This window comes from Schistocerca piceifrons, chromosome 5 (assembly GCF_021461385.2).
Source record: "Schistocerca piceifrons isolate TAMUIC-IGC-003096 chromosome 5, iqSchPice1.1, whole genome shotgun sequence".
Classification (NCBI taxonomy): Eukaryota; Metazoa; Arthropoda; class Insecta; order Orthoptera; family Acrididae; genus Schistocerca; species Schistocerca piceifrons.
The window spans coordinates 676,121,823-676,149,641 of NC_060142.1; the positions used below are offsets into that span (position 1 = coordinate 676,121,823).

General features: G+C 46.1%; 1 protein-coding gene across 1 annotated transcript in view; it reads left to right on the plus strand.

Annotated features, from left to right (window-relative positions):
* The window catches only part of LOC124799196 (repulsive guidance molecule B-like), a 334,484-nt gene that overhangs the window by 245,699 nt on the left and 60,966 nt on the right, over positions 1–27,819 (plus strand). Inside the window, exons 4-6 of the mRNA XM_047262730.1 lie at positions 19,902–20,107; positions 20,168–20,222; positions 26,211–26,461. Coding sequence (XP_047118686.1) covers positions 19,902–20,107; positions 20,168–20,222; positions 26,211–26,461 — 512 coding nt within the window. The remainder of the gene's footprint in view (positions 1–19,901; positions 20,108–20,167; positions 20,223–26,210; positions 26,462–27,819) is intronic.

Consider the following 27,819-nt stretch of genomic DNA (forward strand, 5'->3'; position numbering starts at 1 on the left):
TCTGAGAATTGAAGTTCAAATCCTACCTCCTCCGTTCACATTCCGCACCCGACCCAATTTTGTGCCCATTATCGCATGCAATCAGAGTAATTTACTACCAAAATAAATGAAAAAGCTCTTTCACAATTATATATATATATATATATATATATATATATATATATATATATATATATACAGGGCTATTACAAATGATTGAAGCGATTTCATAAATTCACTGTAGCTCCATTCATTGACGTATGGTCACCACACACTACAGATACGTAGAAAACTCGTAAAGTTTTGTTCAGCTGAAGCCGCACTTCAGTTTTCTGCCGCCAGAGCGCTCGAGAGCGCAGTGAGACAAAATGGCGACAGGAGCCGAGAAAGCGTATGTCGTGCTTGAAATGCGCTCACATCAGTCAGTCATAACAGTGCAACGACACATCTGGACGAAGTTCAACAAAGATCCACTAACTGCTAACTCCATTCGGCGATGGTATGCACAGTTTAAAGCTTCTGGATGCCTCTATAAGCGGAAATCAACGGGTCGGCCTGCAGTGAGCGGAGAAACGGTCGAACGCGTGCGGGCAAGTTTCACGCGTAGTCGACGAATAAAGCAAGCAGGGAGCTAAACGAACCACAGCCGACGGTTTGGAAAATCTTACGAAAAAGGCTAAAGCAGAAGCCTTACCGTTTAAAATTGCTACAAGCCGTGACACCCGATGGCAAAGTCAAACGCTTTGAATTTTCGGCGCGGTTGCAACAGCTCGTGGAAGAGGATGCTTTCAGTGCGAAACTTGTTTCCAGTGATGAAGCAACATTTTTTCTTAATGGTGAAGTGAACAGACACAATGTGCGAATCTGGGCGGTAGAGAATCCTCACGCATTCGTGCAGCAAATTCCAATTCACCAAAAGTTAACGTGTTTTGTGCAGTTTCACGGTTTAAAGTTTACGGCCCCTTTTTCTTCTGCGAAAAAAACGTTACAGGACACGTGTATCTGGACATGCTGGAAAATTGGCTCATGCCACAACTGGAGACCGACAGCGCCGACTTCATCTTTCAACAGGATGGTGCTCCACTGCACTTCCATCATGATGTTCGGCATTTCTTAAACAGGAGATTGGAAAACCGATGGATCGGTCGTGGTGGAGATCATGATCAGCAATTCATGTCATGGCCTCCACGCTCTCCCGACTTAACCCCATGCGATTTCTTTCTGTGGGGTTATGTGAAAGATTCAGTGTTTAAACCTCCTCTACCAAGAAACGTGCCAGAACTGCGAGCTCACATCAACGATGCTTTCGAACTCATTGATGGGGACATGCTGCGCCGAGTGTGAGAGGAACTTGATTATCGGCTTGATGTCTGCCGAATCACTAAAGGGGCACATATCGAACATTTGTGAATGCCTAAAAAAACTTTTTGAGCTTTGTGTGTGTGTGCAAAGCATTGTGAAAATATCTCAAATAATAAAGTTATTGTAGAGCTGTGAAATCGCTTCAATCATTTGTAATACCCTGTATATATATAGGTAAGTGTCTTAAATCTTTAATTGGAGCCGGCCGTTGTGTGGCCTAGCGGTTCTAGCCGCTTCAGTCTGGAACCGCGCGACCGCTACGGTCGCAGGTTCGAATCCTGCCTCGGGCATAGATGTGTGTGATGTCCTTAGGTTAGTTAGGTTTAAGTAGTTCTAAGTTCTAGGGGACTCATGACCTCAGAAGTTAAGTCCCGCAGTGCTCAGAGCCATTTGAACTATTTTAGAATCGAAATAGAGTACACAGCTCGCTACGACCACGTCCAATACTCGCATTGGCTACAGGATTCACAGCAGAGCGCTCAGAACACCACTGAACTCGACCGGCATTGTTCGTAACTCCAGCTATAACTGACACTTAATAAAAACACATCGTACCTGGAGTGGCGTGCTTGCGATAAATCTTCAGTGCGGCCTTGCCTTGAAGCGGCATGCTGTCATAGCACGCAAGTTATAACACGGAGACAACGAAATACAGTTACATTCGTAACGGCGTTTCGAAAGTAGCGTGGGACGGGTGTCACGTGGCCAATTTCTGATTTTCAACAGAACGCCAACTGAAGCCTAACGCAGTTGTACGAGCCTCATTTAGGTACACGTCTAAAATCGGCAAGAATGGTAAGGATGTACGTAGTTTGCCCCCTCCGCTAAACTCTACAGTGTTAGCTGGGGAGTAGCGCCCTGTCCTGAGACGCTGCATATAGGCGGGCGGGCGGGCAGAGAAACAAAAGCCGGCGTCGACAGGTGAGGTGAGGTGCGGCTGAACCGGCGGGCAGCGCCAAGGCGAGCCTGCGGTCGGCTGCGGCGGCCGGATTCCCGCACGTCCTGCTCTGCGGCAAAAAACCACTACACCAGCCCACCCCACCCCGCTACACTACACTACACTACACGACAGGGTTCCTTACGCCACGCGCACAGTTCCGTAACTGCCGCAGATATAAAAAGTCCGCTACAGGCGGATTTGCTGCTTGATGTTGGCCGAGCCGTTTTGTTTTAGCCGTGTGCTAGATGTCGTAGCTGAGTAATATGCGAGCAGCCCGGACTTGGTATTAAACTGTTCGTGTTGGTACTAAAATGTCGATCTGTCCACGGACTTATTGCGGCGTCTTGCGAAGTTTCGCGCGAGTCACCATACTAGGCAGTTATTTCGTTATTTCGTCGAGGGGGGGGGGGGCAGGATTCCCTCCCGTTACCTCTGGGTTTCCAGGCACGACGTTGGCTGAGGCAGTCCTAAAACACGGGACTCATACTAGTAAGAGTGGCTGTTCAAATCACCGTCTGGCCTACCAGATATAATTTTGCGTCGTTTCCCAAAGTGCCTTAAGGGGGGTAGGACCTCAAACGGGCCGACTTGGAGCAGGAGAGGCACCACAGGACATTTTAATTTCCACTGTCTATATTTTTACAAGTAAATTCATAATCCTTTGCCAGCATGACCAGGATGGATTCAGGATTCACACTCGTAACAGCGACAGTTCAATAACATAACAAAATATTTTTTTTTACATGTGAAATTTCGTCTATTTTTCACTTACTGTTGGCTGCATTGGTTGCTATAGGTACACTTTCCTTCATAAGTAAGAGACACTGTTCGATGAATTTTGCGCAGCATACAAACCATGCCTACAGGTGTCTGAAACTGTAGAATCTATTTAATTTATGAACAAATGAATGAGCTGTTACGTTTTAAACTTTATGTTTAGAAAAAGTCAAATTTTGTAGTTCATTATCACAATTTTTACCACAGTTTTTAATAGATTCGGAAAATTCTAGAGTTTCATGCATCTGTAGCTATGGTTTGTATTCTGTGCAAAATTCATCAAAGAATCTCTCTTACTTGTGAAGAAAAATGTACCTATAGGAACAAATGCAGCCAACAGTAAGTGAAAAAATGATGAAATTTCATATCTAAAAAATTATTTTATGTTTTTGCACTTCCACTGCTATGAGTGTCGATCTTGAATCCTTCCTGGTCATGCTGACAAAGTTGTATGAATTTAATTGTAAAAGTATAGACAGTAGAAAATAAAAGTTGTGCCTCTACTGCTCCAAGTCGGCCCGTTTGACGTCCTACGCCCCTTCAGATGACGGAGGTTCCTTGGAATCGGCAGGGCACAGACTTTCTTCCCCAGTCCAAGCTTGCGGCCTATCTCTGACCTCGCAGTTGAAGAAACGTTATATGTTCGTAAATAGAAAATGCCATTCGGACATAGTGATCTGGCGGTAATGCGCGTGCTTGAACCCCGAAAGTTCGCCGAAGCAAATCCCGGTCCGAGCATAGATTTTTTTCAGTCTGCTTTTCACTTTCACCTTTCAATGATGTGAAATTTCGCCCGAGACGACATGCGTTTTAGATTCCTTGGCGAACTGTAGTTCCCCTTTCCCTAGCTGGCTTAGGTTAGGGTCACGCAAGTCGGAAAAGTGGTATTAAGTTGCAAGACTTACGCCAGACAATTCAGAAACACTAACTTATTCGCTACGGTCGCAGGTTCGAATCCTGCCTCGGGCATGGGTGTGTGTGCTGTCCTTAGGTTAGTTAGGTTTAAGTAGTTCTAAGTTCTAGGGGACTGATGACCTTAGAAGTTAAGTCCCATAGTGCTCAGAGCCATTTGAACCATTTTTTTGAACTAAATTATTATTGTCATTATTACTGAAAAAGCCGTTGTTACTGCCTACATTCCTCAAATTTTTCTTTTTCAAACTATTTTTCAGTTGTCACAAAACGACTTCGATGACCCTGTGTTGGTTTCATTCAGATGTTGTTTGAAAATTTGGATGCCGGTTGCTGGATTGATGTGCAAACGTTCAAAAATGGTTCAAATGGCTCTGAGCACTATGGGACTTAACTGCTGAGGTCATCAGTCCCCTAGACTTAGAACTACTTAAACCTAACTAACCTAAGGACATCACACACATCCGTGCCCGAGGCAGGATTCGAACCTGCGACGTAGCGGTCGCCCGGTTCCAGACTGTAGCGCCTAGAAACGCTCGGCCAGCCCGGTCGGCAATGTGCAAAGGAGACCCCATATAGGACACCAGTACCACCCATTGTTGAGTACTGTTAGTGTGTTGGGATCCGCACCAGGTCGGATTAAAGGAAAAAATTGAAGCAATTCAGAGGCGGACTGCTAGCTGTAGAAGTGCACACCAGGGTCAGTATGACCCTGGAGATTTTTGTGTGCTACTTTGCATGCGCTACCGCACACACAAATCCCTCTGCCACGAACTTAAATTCGGCATTGGGGTACACACAGTAGAGGAGGGATGCTCGAAGTTGTGAGACAATGTTGTCTGATTAATATGGCAGAAATATTTTTGGAAGGGTTGCTGTGAGCAGGGAGTATACATTGTGTAACCGTTCTGTCACCGAGAGCGACGTACATTTACGTGAAAATAGCACGTAGAATTCAATCGTGCACGTGACTTCAGTGGCACTGCTGATGAAAGCGATTCTGAAGCTGATACTCCTGCAGCAGTTGCACAGTGGTGAAGCTGATCAGACAGCAATCAAGGAAATACGTCACAGAGGTGGAAAAAATGCGTTTTCTCTGTGCGAGTCCAATTTCATTATAAAATATTCTAAATTCGGGCAATTTATCCAGCAAATAAATGAGGGTCAGTGTGACCCTGTTGTTGTACAGTTCGTGTGACAGTATCAGGGGCTACATTTGATACCGGTAGGTTCGGACAACACGCAGGTGTTACGAAGATGCTTCAAGAAATCAAATGGGAATCAGTGGAGGGAGGGCGACCTTCTATTAAAGTGGAGGGAGGGCGACCTTCTATTAAAGGAGCGCTATTGAGGAAATTTAGGAAACCAACATTTTAGGTTCTGCAGTACGATTCTACTGCTGACAAAGTAGGTTCCGCGTAAGGACAACGAGGATAAGATTCGCGAGATTAGGGCTCGCACGAAGGAATATAGACAGTCGTTTTACCCTCGCTCTATTTGCGAGTGGAACAAGAGAGTAAATAACCAGTAATGGTACAGCGTACCCTCTCGCAAGCACCATAAGGTGGGTTACAGAGTATGTACGTAAAGTAGATCGATACCAAATTCACTGCACTCCAGATAACGCAGCAGCTTGACTATTTCGTTGTTAAAATTTTAGTGGAGGTGGCTTACCGGTGGATAATTTCTTTCTCACGCATATCCACGGTCGTAAAACACGCGTGTTTTGCAGCACGCGGTGCACGAGGCAAATGATGCGACGTATTGCAGAAGTGAATGACGAGGAAAAGTTTGTCGGGGAACCGAGATGTATCGCTACTTTCTGGAATCCTTAACTGCATTCGGACCAGGTCACCTCTTCTGTGCAGTACTTGCTGTTCTCTTCATACTGTGAACTCTGGGATGGGAATCTTATCTGCCGGCCGCGGTGGCCGAGCGGTTCTAGGCGCTTCAGTCCGGAACCGCGCGACTGCTACGGTCACAGGTTCGAATCCTGCCTCGGGCATGGATGTGTGTGATGTCCTTAGGTTAGTTAGGTTTAAGTAGTTCTAAGTCTAGGGGACTGATGACCTCGGATGTTAAGTCCCATAGTGCTCAGAGCCATTTGAACCATTTTTTGAATCTTATCTCGGCGACCAGACTTGAAACGTGAGTGGGAGGTTGTTGAGCAGCCACTGCTCCACCTGTGCTGAAATGGGAGTGCGTAGCGAGGGCAGTGACCGCTGGCTCCTGCACCCTGCCACACGGCAGCTGTTTCAGGACGTCCAGTTCGAGTCGGTGACCCTCTGCTTATGAGTGGCCTGTATCTAGAGACGCCCCGCTGCCTCAAGACCTTAGAGTTTGGTGGTGCGGGGTGACATTTGAGCACCAGACCGAGATGTCGGAGTCACTTTCCGGGACAGAAAGCTACTGCAGCAGCGACCTGGCAGCGTAAATCGGGGTCGTGTTTCGGGTGTCACCGTAATGGCGGAGAGACAGCGTAGGCAGGCGCTGTGTGCCTGTGTGTGCGAGACATTTGTCAGCCGTGGTAAGCTCCTGTTTACCGAGTTGAGAATAGCGCGCGACGCCTCCATTTGTCCACATCAGTCCGCTCTGCCGTCTCCTTCCTCTCCAGCTCCTATTTTCCTCAAAATATCCTACACTGCCTCGACTATTTGCGTTGACGGGAATGAAGGCAAGAAGGAAGGAAGGAAGGAGGGATGTCTTTGCAGTTCGAATGTAGCTTAGAAGGGCGTCATGATAAAGTTTGTTCACCCGTTGGAGGAACGTTCCAGTCAAAGTTGTCGCGTAATTTAAGGCTAAGAGTATGATTCAAGAATGAATGAATGAAAGAAGAAAGAAAGAAAGAAAGAAAGAAAGTGATAAGAATCAGGAAACATGAAGCTTTCGTCAAAGTACCATTGCAACGCAAGAACTTGAAACAAGTAAAATCGTTTGTGTATTTGAGAAGTTAGGTGACAAAAATGGAAAGTATGTGGAGGACATAAAAAGTAAATGTATATTGGTCACAGACCTATTGAAAAGGTGAATGGTTTACTGACACCAAAGAGAATTTTGGTGGAACTAAAGATGGTGTTTGCCAAGTGTTAATTACATGAATGAATCTGGGACAATCAAAGACAAAGAGGAAAATACTGAAGGTTAAATGGTGATATCGCATAATCAGTTGAGATTTAGTGAGTCGAGTCGGGAAGAAGACAGCTTTATGGCAGAAGACAAGAAGGGAAAGGTTGATTTGGGCACAACTGGTTCATAGAGGGAAAGCTAATGCGGTAGTGGAATGAAGAGTGGGGGTAAAACTTTCAGAGGAAGACAGACTTGACTGCTACAAGCAGCCTCAAATATAGATTGCTAAAGTTATGCAGAGACGAAAGGTCTTCGTAGACTGCCGCGGTGAGTGTAAGATCCACTCCAGGTGCCAGAAACTCCATAAATGTTTCGTAGTTTAACCACGGGTCCGAAGAAAGCGGCGTAGGCGACGTACAATAAAACTGATAGTTCCTTCGGACTCAAGACTGCAGAAGTTAATCCTTTCCTGGACTACCTTAACGAATGGGCAAGTAGGTCTTCCTCCCAGCTGTTCTACATAGATGTCTCGTTGACATAGGCCCATAAGCTGTGAGTGTATCGCATTGGATTAGTTTGGAGATGCAAGCATGTGACATGTGTATCTATACTCTCGGAGTGCGGGTGGCTAATCTGTTTGAAATAATTGCCGGTGTATTGATTCATCACAAAACTCAAGAGCGTGGTTAAGACAACTGGTAAAGACAAGAGACTCGGATTATAACCTATCACCCACTGAGTGGCGCGCAGCAGAAATCTCGAGCATACTTCGTACAACTTAGTAGCTTTTCGCATGTGATCGATAGCTGAATAATTTCCATTTATTTTTAGATTTAAGGGTATTGTAGTATCAAAGCTTTACTGACAACTAGGCTCCGCCTAGCATCTAATCTGCCCAGGGTGGACTTTTTAATATTAAAATATTTTATTTTTAAGACTTTTTCGATTTCGTACCTGAATATTGGCGTGACCCTGACTATTGGATCGCCAGACAAGATTCTTTCTCATGGCTCGCTTATATCTTAACTGCACTGACTCACTACCACGACGAATGTTACTTCCGTCACCGTTGCCTGCGTAAGAACCGTTACCGATGCCTGCGTGAGGAACAGTGGGCGCTGTTGTATTCTGCATTGCCGCTTATGGAAGAGAATTACTCTGCTAGCTCGAGCTTCCCGATAAAATGTAAATTTTTAAGAATAAAATACTGTCGAAAATGAGGGCAACCTCACAAGAGCTGCATCAAACTGGTCTCCGAACTGAAGACCACAGCGACAGCTTTGAATTAAGATTCTGGCGAGCAGTGCTTAAAATAAAATGAACTGATAGAATAAGGAATGATGGAAGTCATTCTACCAATAGGAGAGGACAGAAAACTATTGAAAATGATGAGAATGAGGGAAACAACTTGGCTGGCACACGCATTGAGAAGAAATGGCCTGAAACGAAAAATGACCGAAGGAAAGACCGTAAACTGGACAGGGAGAGAAAGTTGTTGTTTCGGAGTGGTGGATGACATCAGAAATGGGCGATTTCCGGGACGGGCCACAGGTTAGTAATAGGGCCGTTCAGTAAGTACTGTAACAAATTTTTTCTAAAAGAAAATTCGTTTTATTCAGGACACCAATACATCGTATTATTCCCTATTCTTTTGGCTACAAATTCTCATTTTTCAACATAATCTCCGTTCAGTGCCACAGCCTTACGCCGCCTTACTGGGAGGGCCTGTATATCTGCAAGGTACTACTCTATTGGTCGACGCCGGAGCCAACGTCCTCCTGCATCAATAACCTCCCTATCATCCACGTACTGCTTCACGCGGAGTGCACCGTTCATTGTGCCAAACACGTGGAAGTCGGAAAGTGTGAGATATCCAGGCAGGTGGTTGAGGAAGAACAGTGAAGTTTTGAGAGTCTCTCTAGGGTGCACGGACTTCCGTGAGGCCTCGCGTTGTGATGTTAGGAGAAGTTCGTTTGAATTATTGTGGCGACGAACGCGCTAAAGTCATTTCTTCAATTTGCTGAATGTGTTTGTGGCCGGGCGGCACGTGGGAGATGTTTGCGGGAGCTTGTGGTGATGACAGACGCCTCGATCAACGACTCACTGCGCTTTTGTTCACTGCCAGTGAAACCTTCCCGTCTCCTCTCTCTCTCTCTCTCTCTCTCTCTCTCTCTCTCTCTCTCTCTCTCTCTCTTTTGTTACGCAACCTTCCCTTTTACAATAACCTATGAAACCTTCCGTTAGGATTTCTCTCTTGCTTAATAGCAACAAATGAAATCTTCCCTTTGAAATTAATTCTCTTTCTCAGTGGTAATAAGTGCAATCTTCGCATAGAAATTTAAATGTTGCTTATTAAAAGTAATTTGCTGATTATTTCAACGAAACATAGGATGTGTCGTCGTCGCGGCCCTCAGTCGTTACCTGCAATAACAGAAAACACTTCCTTACTTTTTTACTGTTACTGGATCGCCATCTGACTGCTACATCAAACTGCGACACGAGTAAACTTTTTTTATACTCTATTAGCTGCTGGTGGGCTGTAATAATAAGTGGTTGTATTTATTACCAAAGCTGACCTTATTCTTTAATAGCAAAGCTAACGTTATTCTTTAATTAATTTGGCTGAAGTTACGTAATTCATAGTTAAACTTTTTCTTCACAACAATAATATTTTGCCAAGTTTTACGTTGATGGTTTTTGGGATGGATTATACTTAGTAATGCAATATTGCTGGCAAAAATTAATTATATTCTGGATGAAATGATTTCACAAACGTTGAAATGGAACTTACTTTTTACAATAATCTTACAACTAGCATTGCGCAAACATACCTTCAGTAGTCTTGAGTTTCTCAAAAAAATAATTCAATAATATTAGTTCCTCTTATGATAATAACTGATCTCTCTGTACATCTTTTTATAATCTCTTGTGCCTGGTGGCTGGCAGGCACACCGCTCCTCTCAACCTCTCGCTTCAAACCTGCTACCGACTCGCTTCACACCTCGCTTACTACTGACTTCCTACGAACCGTGAAGTGCGGTCCCTCCCGCCAACAATGCTTTCTGGTGCAGACAATGCCTGCTACCATTATAAAATGTATCAATGTGCGGTCTCTCCCGCCAACAATACTTTGGTGCAGACATTCCCTGCTACAAAAATTATTTCCAAAATAACATATTAATTATTCCTACTTAAAACCTATTAATAAACTATAAACATATTTCATACATTGTGGTTTGACAATAGACAATAAAAATATACACGTCTTCCACCAGATCGCTGTAGGCATTATGCAAGTGCCTTTGAATATCTGCGATGCTGTGGTTTTCCGGCTGAAGAACCTCGTTTGCAACACTCTCCTTAGAACGCGCCCCCTTTACAGACGCCATTTTTGAAGGCTAAATGTAGCGGCGGTACCCACCTGAACTTCATGAAACTGTAGTGGCTGAGGCAGGAATATTCTACGATGCTTCACAAAAAACTTCTCATTTTTTTTTTCAAGCAAATCTGGCCGATGAAAAAAAGTTGTGCATATACAGGGTGATTCAAAAAGAATACCACAACTTTAAAAATGTGTATTTAATGAAAGAAACATAATATAACCTTCTGTTATACATCATTACAAAGAGTATTTAAAAAGGTTTTTTTTTTCACTCAAAAACAAGTTCAGAGATGTTCAATATGGCCCCCCTCCAGACACTCGAGCAATATCAACCCGATACTCCAACTCGTTCCACACTCTCTGTAGCATATCAGGCGTAACAGTTTGGATAGCTCCTGTTATTTCTCGTTTCAAATCATCAATGGTGGCTGGGAGAGGTGGCCGAAACACCATATCCTTAACATACCCCCATAAGAAAACATCGCAGGGGGTAAGATCAGGGCTTCTTGGAGGCTACATTTTCATCACTCGTTCTCGGCCGTCCAGAACTTTTCCCTTTGCACAAACATCCATTCTCTGTAAACTGTTTATACCAACATTTAATACACCACCTATCAGGAGGTTTAACACCATACTTCGTTCGAAATGCACGCTGAACAACTGTCGTCGATTCACTTCTGCCGTACTCAATAACACAAAAAGCTTTCTGTTGAGCGGTCGCCATCTTAGCAAAATGGTTCAAATGGCTCTGAGCACTATGGGACTCAACTGCTGAGGTCATTAGTCCCCTAGAACTTAGAACTAGTTAAACCTAACTAACCTAAGGACATCACAAACATCCATGCCCGAGGCAGGATTCGAACCTGCGACCGTAGCGGTCTTGCGGTTCCAGACTGCAGCGCCTTTAACCGCACGGCCACTTCGGCCGGCTGCCATCTTAGCATCAACTGACGCTGACGCCTAGTCAACAGCGCCTCAAGCGAACAAATGTACAACTAAATGAAACTTTATAGCTCCCTTAATTCGCCGACAGATAGCGCTTAGCTCTGCCTTTTGTCGTTGCAGAGTTTTAAATTCCTAAAGTTGTGGTATTCTTTTTGAATCACCCTGTATGTTGAACGCCCGTCGTAGTACGTGAAGAGTGTCTTGTCGGTTCGTCTCGTAAGACTGTTTACCAGAGCCATAATGGACTAAGGTGTAACAACTGCTAGGAAGATCAAAACGACGCACGGCGGCAGCGTTGATTACTCACCGGCCGGAGTGAACGGCGGCCGCCTGGAGCCGGAAGAGCAGCCGGCTCCGGATGTGCGTGGGCGTGTGCGGCGGCGGCGGCGGCAGCACAGCTCAGCACGCGCCTGGCCGGCCGCTAACGACCAGCCTTGTGCGCCGGAAGCCTCCTTTGTCGCAGGTGACGCGACCCGAATCTCGCCTGGGGAGGCGGATGGCGCCCACTTGTCACTTCTGGCCGCGGCTCAGCTGCGGCGTGAAGCTGCCACCTGCAGTCGCTCCATTAATGCCCTGCTGCACGTTCCGAGCTCTAAACTCTTTATCTTGCTTTAATTGTTGTCTACAACGTCTGCGCCGGCGGATGTGTCGCTGTGGTGTTACGGGCAGCTGTGCGCGGTCTGGCTTACATTAATACAGTCATTATATTAACAGACTCGCGATCAGCATTGCTGCTCATACAGAATCATGTTGTCTTCAACATCAATTATTAAATGGTTTACCCGATTGTAGACCGTATTGCAGAACTGCAGATTCATGACAAGAAAATCAACTGTAACTTCTTTATTTAAATGAGTGTCTCTGTACTTAAATTGCTGAATGACTGAGACCCACAGTATCCTAGTGCAACGCAATCTGACTGCTCAAAGATAATCTAACTCCAAATAATTAATTCAAAAGAATGGCCTTGACTAAAAAGAAATCTATTAACCTATACATTCCATTAAGCACTTACATCACAAAAATTTTCATTACGTGAACTACTGCAATACAGCAACTGTCAATAGTGCCAGCTAAATAAAAGGCACTAACTACTAAAGGCACTAACTACTAAAGGCACTAACTACTAAAGGCACTAACTACTAAAGGCACTAACTACTAAAGGCACTAACTACTAAAGGCACTAACTACTAAAGGCACTAACTACTAAAGGCACTAACTACTAAAGGCACTAACTACTAAAGGCACTAACTACTAAAGGCACTAACTACTAAAGGCACTAACTACTAAAGGCACTAACTACTAAAGGCACTAACTACTAAAGGCACTAACTACTAAAGGCACTAACTAGTAGTAGGCATGTGGTTAGCAAAGGAAAGATTTTGTTGCAAACCAAATAATGTAGTTTTTTTTTACCTTAATAATGTTACATCCAGTTCAAACATGCACATAAATCGTCATTGACATCTAGTACAAAGGTATATAATCATGAATAATATTCAGTCTCCAAGTCGAACATGTACAAATCGTTAGCCTACGCTACCACTTCAGACCTCTACCCTCCATCAAGGCTACCTTCTCACATCTAACATCCATCACTGCTGGCTGCTCACCTCCAACTGCCCAACAGTACTTCCATCACTGCTGGCGACTAACTTTCAACTGCACAACACTACAGAAGATAAACTTCAAACAACGAGTCCGACCAGCCACTGAATCTCTTACAAAGAAAACGCAGTCAGAGATCCAATGCAAAGCGCTACACAGCGCTGCCAACACACAGAAGCAGCTCGCTTACAGACCATGCTGTGGATAAAGTGGCCTCACAGTATAGGCGGAACGAAATTATCGACGCTCCCTTACAGTGCCATCCACGACGGAACAAAGATGCACGAACAAGGTTCTTACGCAGACCACCTACAGTTCGTGCGGCGGCAGATCAGAACCTTGTGGAATAAAATGTGGCACCTATCGTACTAACAGAGGGGAGGTATTATACAGCTGTATTAAGAAGCAACCCCACACGATCATAATACTCCCTTGGAATGGACCACGGAGAGATTCTTCTCACCATGTTCCGTCTCCACAGAAGGTGCCGTTTGCGCCTTGTTAAAACTGACTGACTCATGTCCTGTTTAATTGTGGATCACACAATTTTAGATTCCTCAATGCCATATTACGCGACATCCGAATTACTACAGTGCTTAGTGCTAACCAGAGTGAAGAGACTACTCGCAGCATGTGATGTGCTACTGTGTAGACATACGTATATACGTATAACCTTTTGGCGGCTAACGTATCACAATTCAATTGTTAGATGTAGACGTTCCAATCATATCTCGAGCGTATGTTAGTGTGACGTGCGTGACTAGATATCCTTTTCAGTTTATAACGTACCATGTATTGGAGGCTGGCTGCCTGAATGACGTCCACAGGTGGAAATTAATAAATTAGAAAAAAAAAAACTCCAACACAGTTCCAGTATAGCTGCTCCGTGTCGAAACTGTGGATCGGTCAAGGCGTTCCCCGATTCTCCGCTGTTCCTAACAGTGTCTCGTTTTGACAGTGACTTCGGCTGCTGGGATTGAAAATTAACGGATTCTCGCCGCTGTGACATGTGCTATAATTGTGGATTTTTGTATTTTCTTAATGTTTATTTCACTATACTCAAATTTTATTGTGAAGCGTGCACGAGTACAGGACACGAACAATCGTCTTTCATAGGGAACTAGTATTCTTATACACTCCTGGAAATGGAAAAAAGAACACATTGACACCGGTGTGTCAGACCCACCATACTTGCTCCGGACACTGCGAGAGGGCTGTACAAGCAATGATCACACGCACGGCACAGCGGACACACCAGGAACCGCGGTGTTGGCCGTCGAATGGCGCTAGCTGCGCGGCATTTGTGCACCGCCGCCGTCAGTGTCAGCCAGTTTGCCGTGGCATACGGAGCTCCATCGCAGTCTTTAACACTGGTAGCATGCCGCGACAGCGTGGACGTGAACCGTATGTGCAGTTGACGGACTTTGAGCGAGGGCGTATAGTGGGCATGCGGGAGGCCGGGTGGACGTACCGCCGAATTGTTCAACACGTGGGGCGTGAGGTCTCCGCAGTACATCGATGTTGTCGCCAGTGGTCGGCGGAAGGTGCACGTGCCCGTCGACCTGGGACCGGACCGCAGCGACGCACGGATGCACGCCAAGACCGTAGGATCCTACGCAGTGCCGTAGGGGACCGCACCGCCACTTCCCAGCAAATTAGGGACACTGTTGCTCCTGGGGTATCGGCGAGGACCATTCGCAACCGTCTCCATGAAGCTGGGCTACGGTCCCGCACACCGTTAGGCCGTCTTCCGCTCACGCCCCAACATCGTCAGCCCGCCTCCAGTGGTGTCGCGACTGGCGTGAATGGAGGGACGAATGGAGACGTGTCGTCTTCAGCGATGAGAGTCGCTTCTGCCTTGGTGCCAATGATGGTCGTATGCGTGTTTGGCGCCGTGCAGGTGAGCGCCACAATCAGGACTGCATACGACCGAGGCACACAGGGCCAACACCCGGCATCATGGTGTGGGGAGCGATCTCCTACACTGGCCGTACACCACTGGTGATCGTCGAGGGGACACTGAATAGTGCACGGTACATCCAAACCGTCATCGAACCCATCGTTCTACCATTCCTAGACCGGCAAGGGAACTTGCTGTTCCAACAGGACAATGCACGTCCGCATGTATCCTGTGCCACCCAACGTGCTCTAGAAGGTGTAAGTCAACTACCCTGGCCAGCAAGATCTCCGGATCTGGCCCCCTATTGAGCATGTTTGGGACTGGATGAAGCGTCGTCTCACGCGGTCTGCACGTCCAGCACGAACGCTGGTCCAACTGAGGCGCCAGGTGGAAATGGCATGGCAAGCCGTTCCACAGGACTACATCCAGCATCTCTACGATCGTCTCCATGGGAGAATAGCAGCCTGCATTGCTGCGAAAGGTGGATATACAGTGTACTAGTGCCGACATTGTGCATGCTCTGTTGCCTGTGTCTATGTGCCTGTGGTTCTGTCAGTGTGATCATGTGATGTATCTGACCCCAGGAATGTGTCAATAAAGTTTCCCCTTCCTGGGACAATGAATTCACGGTGTTCTTATTTCAATTTCCAGGAGTGTATGTACTACATATCTGTCCAATAGGGAATTAACGGTGGTGTCCACTCTGCTCGATGTGTATGGTGAACCACAATTTCACCGACAGACTTGGAGGTACAGACCAAAACAAGAAGTACAAATGGTTCAAATGAGCACAATGGGACTTAACTGCTGAGGTCATCAGTTCCTCTAGCTAGAACTTAGAACTACTTAAACCTAACTAACCTAAGGACAGCAGACACATCCATACCTGAGGCAGGATTCGAACCCGCGACCGTAGCCGTCGCGCGGTTCCAGACTGTAGCGCCTAGAACCGCTCGGCCACTTCGGCCGGCAAGTCTAGTAAACGTGGGCTCTGAAAAGATACATTAGGAGTTACGAACGTTTGTTCATCTTCACTACCATGAAACACGTCTTACCGTAAAAGTGCTCATATTCCTTAAGATATTCATTTTAGAGCCCATGTTTACCGAACATTTTTTTCTGTTTTTGTTCTATACTATCTCCTCTATAAATATGGAAAGCAATGAGGTTGCACTAGAAAACATTATTGCACAGTATCGAGGGCGAACAAGCGCATATAGCATGCAGCATTTTAGACCACAGATTTATTAGACTTTATTGCCTTGTTTTGGTTCATAGTATCTGAAAGTTTGTCGATGGGGATCTGGTTCACCGTGTAGATACATAAATCTAAAAATACGAATTCTACACTATATAAAATTAGTAATTAAAAATACACATACATATTTACATTCTTGAAAGAGGTTTCACGAACGGTGAATGGAACAGGTTTTCACCCAGAGCCTCCAGCTTTCAATTCATATGTTAAAAATTAAAAGGCATGTCCTACGGTACACAGCACATTCAGATACACTCAAGACTACATGAAGGTGGCGATACAGACTGGGTAGTTGGGAAAGAGGCTTTGTTCAGACTAGAATAGAATCTCTATTATCTTAGATTCTACGGTACTCTAATAAAAGACCGACAGCTTCTGAAGTGAAACGCAAGAGAACAATCCTTCACTTGAGACGGCTGGCGCTAAAACTGTCATTGTCACGGACACTTGGCAGTGTCTCAAAGAACGGCTAAATACGCGAGTAGCTGATGCGTCCACTGCAGCATCCTGCCGCCTCCGTGTAGACCTGCCGTCGCTAACTCGCCCACGGACTCAAACATGTCGGCGATGTGTAGGTGGCTAATTACCGGGTTTAAAAACAAATGCAAACACTAACAGCTGTACGGGTACCTCTCCATGCAGATAAGCCGCTGCAGTTATTAAAAAAGAAAGAAAAAGGCGGCCGTCATACATAAGGAGTGGCAGAAGCGGCGGCGGACAATGACGCGTGGGCATGACGCGGCGCTGATCATTGTCCGTAATGTGATGTGGCCGGGCCCGCCTCTGTAATTTCGGACGCCGTCTAATTCACCCGCGCGTCGGCGCTTTTCTGCACCGCTCATATTCTCTCTCTCTCTCTCTCTCTCTCTCTCTCTCTCTCTCTCTCTCTCTCTCTCTCTCTCTCTCTCTCTCTCTCTCTGTGTGTGTGTGTGTGTGTGTGTGTGTGTGTGTGTGTGTGTGTGTGTGTGTGTGTGTGTGCGCGCACACACACATCGTACACCGCTATTCATCCAGTAATTGAGAATTACTTAGCGACTTGTGATGTAACAAAATAAAAGTGATGTTGTTATTCAATGGAAAAGTTGGAATTTTCTGCTGACAGTCCACATCTACATATGTATACTCACCCAGCCGCCGTACGGTGAGGGCGGAGGGTACCCTATACCAATAGTTGTCATTTATTTTTCCTGTTGCACTCGCAAATACAGCGAAGGAAAAACTACTGACTATGTCCCTCCGTATGAGCCATAATTTCTCGTATCTTATTACGCGAAATTTATGTTCGCGGCAGTAGAATTGTTCTGGAGTCAGCTTCAGAAGCCGGATGTCTAAATTTTCTCTGTAGTGTGCCCTGAAAAAACATCGCCTTCCATGCAGGGATTCCCGTTTGAGTTCGCGAAGCATCTCCGTAAAACTTGAGTGTTGTTCGAACCTAGCGGTAACACATCTAACTAACTAATGCTTCGATGTCTTCATTTAATCCCACCTGATACGGGCCCCAAACAGACGGGCGGTACCCAAAAATGCGTCACGCTTTTTGCACTCTCCTTCGCAGAGGAACGACACTTTTCTAAAAATTCTCCCAATGAACCGAAGACGACCATTCGCCTTCCCTACTACAATCCTTACATGTTCGTTCCATTTCATATCGCTTTGCGAAGTTACGCTCAGACATTTAAACGACGTGGCTGTGTCAAGCAGGGCACTACTAATGCTGTACCCAAATATTACGGGTTTGTGTTTGCTACTCGTCCGCATTAACTTCCTACGTATAGAGCTAGCTGCCAGTCATCACACCAACTAGAAATTTAGTCTGTCATCTGTATCCTCCTACAGTCACTATCTTAGACACCTTTCATACACTGCAGATCAGCAAACAACCGCAGATGGCTGCGCACCCAGTCCGCCAGTTCATTTACCTACACTACTGCCCATAAAAACTGCTACACCACGAAGTTGACGTGCTACAGACGCGAAATTTAACCGACAAGAGGAAGATGCTGTGATATGCAAATGATTAGCCTTTCAGAGCATTCACACAAGGTTGGCGCCGGTGGCGACACCTACAACGTGCTGACATGGGGAAAGTTTCCGACCGATTTCTCATACAAAAACAGCAGTTGACCGGCGTTGCCTGGTGAAACGTTGTCGTGATGCCTCGTGTAAGGAGGAGAAATGCGTACCATCACGTTTCCGACTTTGATAAAGGTAGGATCGTAGCCTATCGCGATTGCGATTTATCGTATCGCGACATTTTTGCTCGCGTTGGTAGAGATCCAATGACTGTTAGCAGAATATGGAATCGGTGGGTTCAGGAGGGTAATACGGAACGCCGCGCTGGATCCCAACGGCCTCGTATCACTAGCAGTCGAGATGACAGGCATCTTATCCGCGTGGCTGTAACGAATCGTGCAGCCATATCTCGATCCCTGAGTCAACAGGTTGGGACGTTTGCAAGAGAACAACCATCTGCACGAACAGTTCGACGACGTTTGCAGCAGTATGGACTATCAGCTTGGAGACCATGGCTGCGATTACCCTTAACGCTCCATCACAGACAGGAGCGCCTGCGATGGTGTACTCAACGACGAAGCTGGGTGAACGAATGGCGAAACGTCATTTTTTCGGAGGAATCCAGGTTCTGTTTACAGCATCATTATGGTCGCATCCGTGTTCGGCGTCATCGCGGTGAACGCGCATTGGAAGCGTGTATTCGTCATCGCCATACTGGCGTATCACCCGGCGTGATGGTATTGGGGTGCCATTGGTTACACGTCTCGGTCACCTCTTGTTCACATTGACGGCACTTTGAACAGTGGACGTTACATTTGAGATGTGATACGACCCGTGGCTCTACCGTTGATTCGATCCCTGCGGAACCCTACATTTCAGCAGGATAATGCACGACCGCATGTTGCAGGTTCTGTACGGTCCTTTCTGGATACAGAAAATGTTCGACTGCTGCCCTGGCCAGCACATTCGCCAGATCTCTCACGAATTGAAAACGTCTGGTCAATGGTGGCCGAGCAACTGGCTCGTCACAATACGCCAGTCACTACTCTTGATGAACTGTGGTATCGTGCTGAAGGTGCATGGGCAGCTGTACCTGTACACGCCATCCAAGCTCTGTTTGACTCAATGACCAGGCGTATCAAGGCCGCTATTACGGCCAGAGGTGGTTGTTCTGGGTACTGATTTGTCAGAATGTATGCACACAAATTGCATTAAAATGTAATCACATGTCAGTTCTAGTATAATATATTTGTCGAATGAATACCCGTTTATCATCTGCATTTCTTCTTGGTGTAGCAATTTTAATGGGCGGTAGTGTATATAGAAAATATCTTTCGTATCATACTTCCTTGGGCACTCCTGACGGTTCCCTTATCTCTGAGCAACACTCGCCGTCGACGACAACATACTGGGTTGTATTACATAAGTGTTCGAGCCACTCAAATACCTGTGAATGTTTTATATGTTCGTACCTTCAGTAACAGTCTGCAGTGGAGGTAACTGTGTGAAATGCTTTCCGGAAATCTAGAAATATGGAATGTGCCTGAATTCCCAGATTCATAGTTAGCTGTACATTAATATTAGGAATTTGAGCAGTACGTATACTGGTCGAAAAGTATAGGTGCGAGTACAGAGCCCTGGGGGAGCCCGTTCAACCTCAGGGCTCCGTATTTGCACCAATACTTTCCAGCCTTTGCGCTCCGGCCCTGTTACACCGGTGTGTGATGCTGACGGTGCGCTATGCTCCTCGGTGTTGCAGCGGGCAGCGAGGCGTGCACGGTGGACGAGTGCTCGCAGAAGTACGGCGAGGCGCTGTCGGCGGCGCCCGGCGCCGGCGGCTCTGCGCAGGCGCGGCTGTGCGCCGTGCTGCAGCGGTACCGGGAGTGCGTGCACGGGCGCGCGCCCGCCTGCCACGGCAACCTGGGCTACCACAGCGCACTCACCATCGTGCGCCGGCGCATGCTCGTGCACGGCTGCGCCGCCGCCACGCACCACGCCGCCACGCGCCGCCCCCCGCCGCCCACGCCGCCCCCGCCCGGCCTGCTCGACGACGACGATGACGACGACAGCCCCGACGAAGGTACGTCACCGGCCGGCGGGTGTTTCTAAGCTGCCACTCGACTTGTCTCTGGGGTGGGGGGAGGAGGGGGGGGGGGAAGAGATGAATCGTAAAAAAAAAGCATAAAGCAAAGTTCCGTGCTCTGCCCCTAGACCATTACCCCTGAGTGCAATAGGACATTAGTTAGTACTTCCACCCTGTCCCACATTATCTACAAAACGTACTTATCCTGCATTACTCCTCTCCATTACGGCACATGCTTGACCTCATTTACAGGGCTATTACAAATGATTGAAGCGATTTCATAAATTCACTGTAGCTCCATTCATTGACATATGGTCACGACACACTACAGATACGTAGAAAAACTCATAAAGTTTTGTTCGGCTGAAGCCGCACTTCAGGTTTCTGCCGCAGGGACCGCTCGAGAGCGCAGTGAGACAAAATGGCGACAGGAGCCGAGAAAGCGTATGTCGTGCTTGAAATGCACTCACATCAGTCAGTCATAACAGTGCAACGACACTTCAGGACGAAGTTCAACAAAGATCCACCAACTGCTAACTCCATTCGGCGATGGTATGCGCAGTTTAAAGCTTCTGGATGCCTCTGTAAGGGGAAATCAGCGGGTCGGCCTGCAGTGAGCGAAAAAACGGTTGAACGCGTGCGGGTAAGTTTTACGCGTAGCCCGCGGAAGTCGACGAATAAAGCAAGCAGGGAGCTAAACGTACCATAGGATGGTGCTCCACCGCACTTCCATCATGATGTTCGGCATTTCTTAAACAGGAGATTGGAAAACCGATGGATCGGTCGTGGTGGAGATCATGATCAGCAATTCATGTCATGGCCTCCACTCTCTCCCGACTTATCCCCCTGCGATTTCTTTCTGTGGGGTTATGCGAAAGATTCAGTGATTAAATCTCCTCTACCAAGAAACGTGCCAGAACTGCGAGCTCGCATCAACGATGCTTTCGAACTGATTGATGGGGACATGCTGCGCCGAGTGTGGGAGGAACTTGATTATCGGCTTGATGTCTGCCGAATCACTAAAGGGGCACATATCGAACATTTGTGAATGCCTGAAAAAAACTTTTTGAGTTTTTGTATGTGTGTGCAAAGCATTGTGAAAATATCTCTAATAAAGTTATTGTAGAGCTGTGAAATCGCTTCAGTCATTTGTAATAACCCTGTAAAATCGACCAAGTTAAAATGAGTGCATTATATTTACTGTTAGTAAATAATTTGGTTGCTGCACACCTTACTTCTGCACTGGCAGAAACTCTTAAGACTTAAAGCTGTTAAGCCTTTGTGTCTGGCCAGTCACTACATAAGGGTTACTATAGTCCTGTACACAATATTATTGGTACTACTACTACTATTAGTTACTGCTCTGTCGTTCTGTCTTACTTCATTTGTGTGTTTCGTAGCAAGTAGTGGAGCAATATCTGGGGTACTGCGGGTACAATCTACAACTTGGAGACTTTTTTTGAGGTATTTAGTATTTGTTACGTACAAGTCTCACTTTTATCATCAGCGATGCACGGGACAGAGAATAACATATGTTGAACTGGGTGGACAGTGTGGCGAACATGTAGCCTCCACCGCATTAGTGCTAGTAATTGAGAAAAAGTAATTGCAGATAAATCATATATTCAATATTAGATTTAAGCAAAATTGTCATAGTAGTAATGGTCTTTTGGGGAAAAAAAATTAGTTCAGAGACTGAAGCAGAGTTGAATCATCCAGTTTTTACGTCGCAGGGGGTATTAACCCCAGGTTGGGAACCACTGCCCTAGGTGGACCAATGGGGCGCGAACTCCGTGCCGTCCTATGCCAACGGCACCCTCGGATGGAGGACCATGTCGTGAGCACACGGGTTTCCCAATCCTTGTCCGGTTTCTTGGCCTTAACCGTAGTAATGCCAACACATTTTTCATAACGCACATTACCAAGGGAGGGAGGCGTTACTTTATGCCCACCCTAAAAAAAATCGAGAAAAATACAAAAATCATTACTTGTTGCTGACTTTTACCCACAACATACATTTTTTAGAGATATTGATATGTATGAAAGGCATAGAAAATCACAGGAAGAATGTGCAAATTTATAAAGATAGCACTACTATAGTACACAACAGTACTGGAAAAAGCAAATTCACGAAAAAATCAGCTACAGCTTGCGTAAAAGGACTGAAAGACAAAGCGGCTATTGGATGCACATAAAAATTTGGAGATATCTTAAGCACAATTTTGTTATTTCAGCCTGCCTGGCGGTTTCCCATATGCGTCTTTATCAAAGGCTATAGATATCTTAAAACAGAACTGGTATCAATAGAAATAGAAGACGTTTTACATTTTCCCCATTAAGTGAAACCATGTCATGGAATGGAAAATGTAGTTTAAGGCTTACGAAATACTTAATGACATTATCATGAATTAGTAGAAACTCGCCTGCCTTCCAGAATAAAGAATGGCGGAGTGACTGAATAAACCATTAGATGGCGCTAGGGTTGTGGTGTAATGTTTTAACTGTTTAACAAAATTAAATCATTTAACCAATTTCATAGCATAAATAATTGTATCTGCGAGGAGTACATAGAATTTAGTATGTAATTGAAAAAAAAAGTGCCGCGCGGTGTAGCCGCGTGGTCTGAGGCTCCTAGCCACGATTCGCGCGCCTCCCCCCGTCGAAAGTTAGTCCTCGCTCGACATGGGTGTGTACGTTGTCCTTAGCGTAAGTTAGTTCAAGTAGTGTGTAAGCCTAGGGACCAATGATCTCAGCAGTTTGGTTCCATAGGAACTTAACACAGGGGAATTATTGCAATGTTCGCTTCGGTAAATTTGTATATTCATATTTCAGACTGAAACTTATCATAAAATGAAATAAAAGATTTATCAGTCGGTACCTCCTTATAATTGTCAGTCGCTGTGTTGTTCACTGTGATTCTCACATTTCATAAATAAATTTACGTGTTAGGAAGTCTTTCTTGAAGGTATTTATGCGGAGTGTAGCATTATACGGATAGAAAATGTAGATTATAAAGAGTCCGCACAGGAACAGAAGCTTTTGGTCCTACGAGAGAATGCAGACTGTGACGATAGGATAACTAATGAGGAGCTAGTGAACTGAATGAAAGAAAAAATAAATTTATGGCTCAACTTGATTACAACAACAGACCAGGTAATGGGACACCTCCGTAGGCATCAAGGAATGGGCAAATTTGTAAAGGAGAGAAGTGTGGAGGAGAATATTGTAAGAGACCAAGCCCGATTACAGGGTGAAACGAATATAATGCAGGTCGCCCGTTTCTTTTGGCTTCTGTGGGATGGAAATGAAAGAAGCAAGGGTTCTGCCTGTGACAGTCTCCCCTACCATCAGATTAGAAGAACCGCAGCTGCTGATCTGCCACTCTCCGGACCGTAATGACGTCGCTGATTGATATTAATTAGTTAATGGAGAGAACAGGGTAAGATTACAGACGAGTAACAGATAAACCTAAAGCATGTGTATTCTCGTAAACATACTGAACGAGAGGCTGTCTCGATACGAATATGTGGTAACTAGCCATTCAACCATTTCGGAATACACATGTGATGCTCAGGTTTGCTGTGGGCCGATCCATAATTACATGGAAAGACACAAAACATGAACAAAGAGAACGATAACTATTCCCATCACTAGAGACTTTTGATGCAACTTAACGAAGGTGAACTCCAGGATGCGAAGCACATAATAAAGAGCCGTGACTGGAAACACATTGCGAGCATACGGACAGGGGCAGCACGACAAAGACTACCGAATTAACGTTGATCACACCGGAGGCTCATCTCTCGCGCTCTAAGCCGAATAGTTACACTTAAAAACGGTTGGCTTTTTTCAGTGCCGGTGGAAACGAACACTTACAGCGAAAAATGGCTTATATTGCCGCACGACTGCTGGTCACGAACAGAGGGCGACTCTCGGTAGTTTTGTGATATCGGGTCTTGACACACTGTATACTTTCTGAGACGGCAGAAGCTCCCTGCTGACAACACAAGTGAGGGCGCAAGCGCCGACGGTCGGTTAGACTTTCCAGCCGAGGGCCTATTGGGCTCGCCCACGCACAGGTTGGCGTTATTGGCATGTTGCCAGGCGTCTGTGCATCCGCGCAAGTGTCACCTTGGCGTGGATTTTTGAAACCAACTGCCACTCGATCTTCTGCAGTTGTACGCCATTTAGACGTATTTATGAATCAAACGACTGGTAAAGTCAGAAATTTGTCCGTCCCCAACAGCTGATCATCCCGCGCTCAGGCAGGCTATCTCTGGTTACGGATGGCTTCAGAAAGTTACTTTGTGCAAAACTAAGCGAACTACAATCATTGGTTCTTTAATGAAGGGTTTTGCAGTCCCGTGCCTACTACCATTAAACTCGAGATTAAAACAACAGTTTTAATTTTATTTTGCCCTTGTCTTTGTACAGGGAGTGGGCTGGACCGCTATAGAGACTTCGTGTTTCAAACGCCTCTTGAAAGTCTCTGTGTTGAAATAGGTTGCACTACGAGGACTGGTCGAAAAGTTTCTAGCGCGAGATAGTTACCTTAATGTCTCGTACAAACACCTCCACCTACGTTCATGGTGACCCTTTGTGGGTATGCAAGTCAAATTTCGCGTCTCCAGTTTCTTTAGTTTTGCGCTAGGATGCGTTGTATTCCGTAGTGTAAGAAAAATGGCGAATATCGAGAGAATCAAGAACCGTGCTGTGATCGAATATCTTTACTTGAAGAGAATGACGCCCAATAAAATTGCGGAGCACATGCGGAATACACTTAAGGGCAGTGCACCGTCTTATTCCACAGTGAGAAACTTTGTGTCCGACTTCAAACGTGGAAGAGTGAGTGTGGAAGATGCGCCATGGAGCGGAAGGCCTGTCAGCGTTTCCATTGATGAAACAGTGACTGCAATTGACGATACGATTTTGCAGGATCGTCGAACAACGTTGGAGCACATTGAAACCACATTTGGAAGATACCATGAGCGTGCTCACGACATTGTTATGGATATCTTGGGAGTGTGGAAAGTTTCGTGTCGGTAGGTCCCGAAAGACGTGAATGCAGATCAGAGACAGGAGCGCGTGCAGTGTTGTGCAGAAGTCGTCCACCAATTTGAAGCGGATGAAGACGGCTTTCTTGCAGTGTATGTGACAATGGACGAAACTTGTGTTCACCACTTTGATCCTGAGACAAAACAAGTCACAGCAATGGAAACTTCCTTCATCACCTACCCCAAAAAAAGTCCGGGTGCAAGAATCAGCTGGTAAGGTGATCACATCTGCCTTCTGGGATGCACAAGAGGTGATTATGGTGGATTATATGCATAAGGGCGTAACTATCAATGCGTCATACTGTTGCACACTCCTGCGCAGTTTGAGAGAAGAAAGGAAGGAAAAAAAGGTGCGGAAAATCGGCGCGCAGAGTTCTTTTGCATGAGGACAACGCACCGGTGCACAAAGACCTCCCGACACTGAAAACTCTGCGTGACTGTGGATTCGAACTGTTACGTCGTCTGCCGTGTTGTCCAGATTTGGCTCCATCAGACTTTTTTTCTTTTGCCAGACCTAAAGAAGACTTCAAAGGACGACTGCTTGATAATGATAATGCAGTGATTGACGCCTTGAACTTTGGTTGGACTCAAAATCGAAGACCTTTTATCTGAATGGTCTTCAGAAGTTAACTGAGCGTGCTCGCAAGTGTATTAGTTTAGACAGGTTTCGTATTGAAAAAGAAATTGCTATTATGAAATTTCTATCATTCTGTATTTGTTGGTCTAGAAACTTTTCGACCCCCCCCCCCCCCACCCTTGTAGTTATACAGAGATGGAGAGCTGCATTAAATCAGTGGTTGGGCAGAAGTCCTCAACAGCAATGGCATTCTGGTTGTTGTGATGGTGCGGATACTACGTAGCTGACTGGAAGTGCGTCGTATGTAATGTGATGTTATTGTAAGGCAGCGGTGTGTTGTGTTGTGTTCGGCAGAACCCGGCCTGGTGGAGCCCCCGGAGGTGTCGGCGGCGCCGCCGCCGGTGGACGCGGAGTGCGACTACCGGGGCCCGGCCGAGCACGTGCACTGCGGCCTGTTCGGCGACCCGCACCTCAAGACGTTCTCCGGGCAGTACCAGACGTGCCGCGTCGAGGGCGCCTGGCCGCTCATCGACAACGCCCACCTCGCCGTCCAGGTCACCAACAAGCCCGTCCTCAACGGATCCCGCGCCACCGCCACCACCAAGGTAAGCCCAGCGCTAGTGGTGGGGAGCTCGTGAATGAGTCGTTCAGATGAACGCTTCACTCCATTCAACTGTGAACTAACCACTCAATTTCAACGAACTGGCACTTCAAACTCTTCACAGTTAGCACACTCCACACTTTCTTCTAGTTCACTCACTCTCTTCCCTTCTCCCTCTTCCACTACATCGGCGCTACGTCACTCATCCTCCCTTCACTTCAGTCCTCCCTCTACTGCCTGTCGACGAATCGCGCGGTGTTTGTGGGGAACGATAGGTTGGGGTGGTGAGGGGCGAGGGGAAGGCAGCGTCAGCTGTTTCTTGCAGTGCTGACATCATTACCCGTTGTGCAGTTAAACTTCGCGTCTGCGGGTAGCCTACCGTTGGCAGCGCTTGCAGGCAAATGAATATTAAAGATACAAACGAAGAGGCTGGCTGTGTGTGCACGCACAGCCAACATGAAAGTAAAAGGTTTGTTGATAACACTGAAAGAGGGATTTTACGTGAAATCGTACCAATGACTACGTGTGACACTTTACGTTTTCAATCTGGAGGGTTATTATTCTCAACAAAAATAAAATCTACAGGAAAACTTCTGAATAATTACTTAACGTAGGTATATAGACTTTGTGACAGTGGTAAACATACTCATTCTATTTTGGATTAAATTTTAAAAGGAACATAAAATTGGATTGCATTTCGTTGGTAGCCCTAGTTTTCTGCCCATGAATACAACAAATAATGAAATGGACTGCCATTCCGGAAACTACAAATAATGTTTCATTTGGCAGGTAAAGGCTTTTTTGGGCGCTTCATGAGAAAATGTCGAGCAAGATTAAATGTAATACCTTCTTTATATGTGACGGGCTTCTCTGTTTCTTTCCTTTGTCCCCTTAGACCATGCTCTATTTAAGTTAACTCAGATGCTGTAAGAGCATAAAACGTTGCGTGCACGCTACTGCATAATTCAGCCATCTGTTGGTAAAATTATGAAGTATTACGAAGCTTTATCGTACGAACCAGGCGAAACGAGCGTAGCCGCGGCTGAGCGGCGAACTGGGCAACTTCGCCAGGCTTCCGTACTTCATGAGTGAACTACTTCATTTGAACGCTTCACGGCAAAGAGTGAAATGAATGAAGTAGTTCACGAGAATGAACGAGTTCGACCCACCTCTACCCAGCACACTTCGTCATGTCGCACGCTCGCTCAACTCTGGCCCCACCTGCGCAGACACCGTGATGGAGGGAGACACGTGGCGGGGAGGGGAGAGAGAGAGAGAGAGAGAGAGAGAGAGAGAGAGAGAGAGAGAGAGAGAGAGGTAATGGTGACACAGATATGCCAACTCTCCAGATTTAAGGAGGAG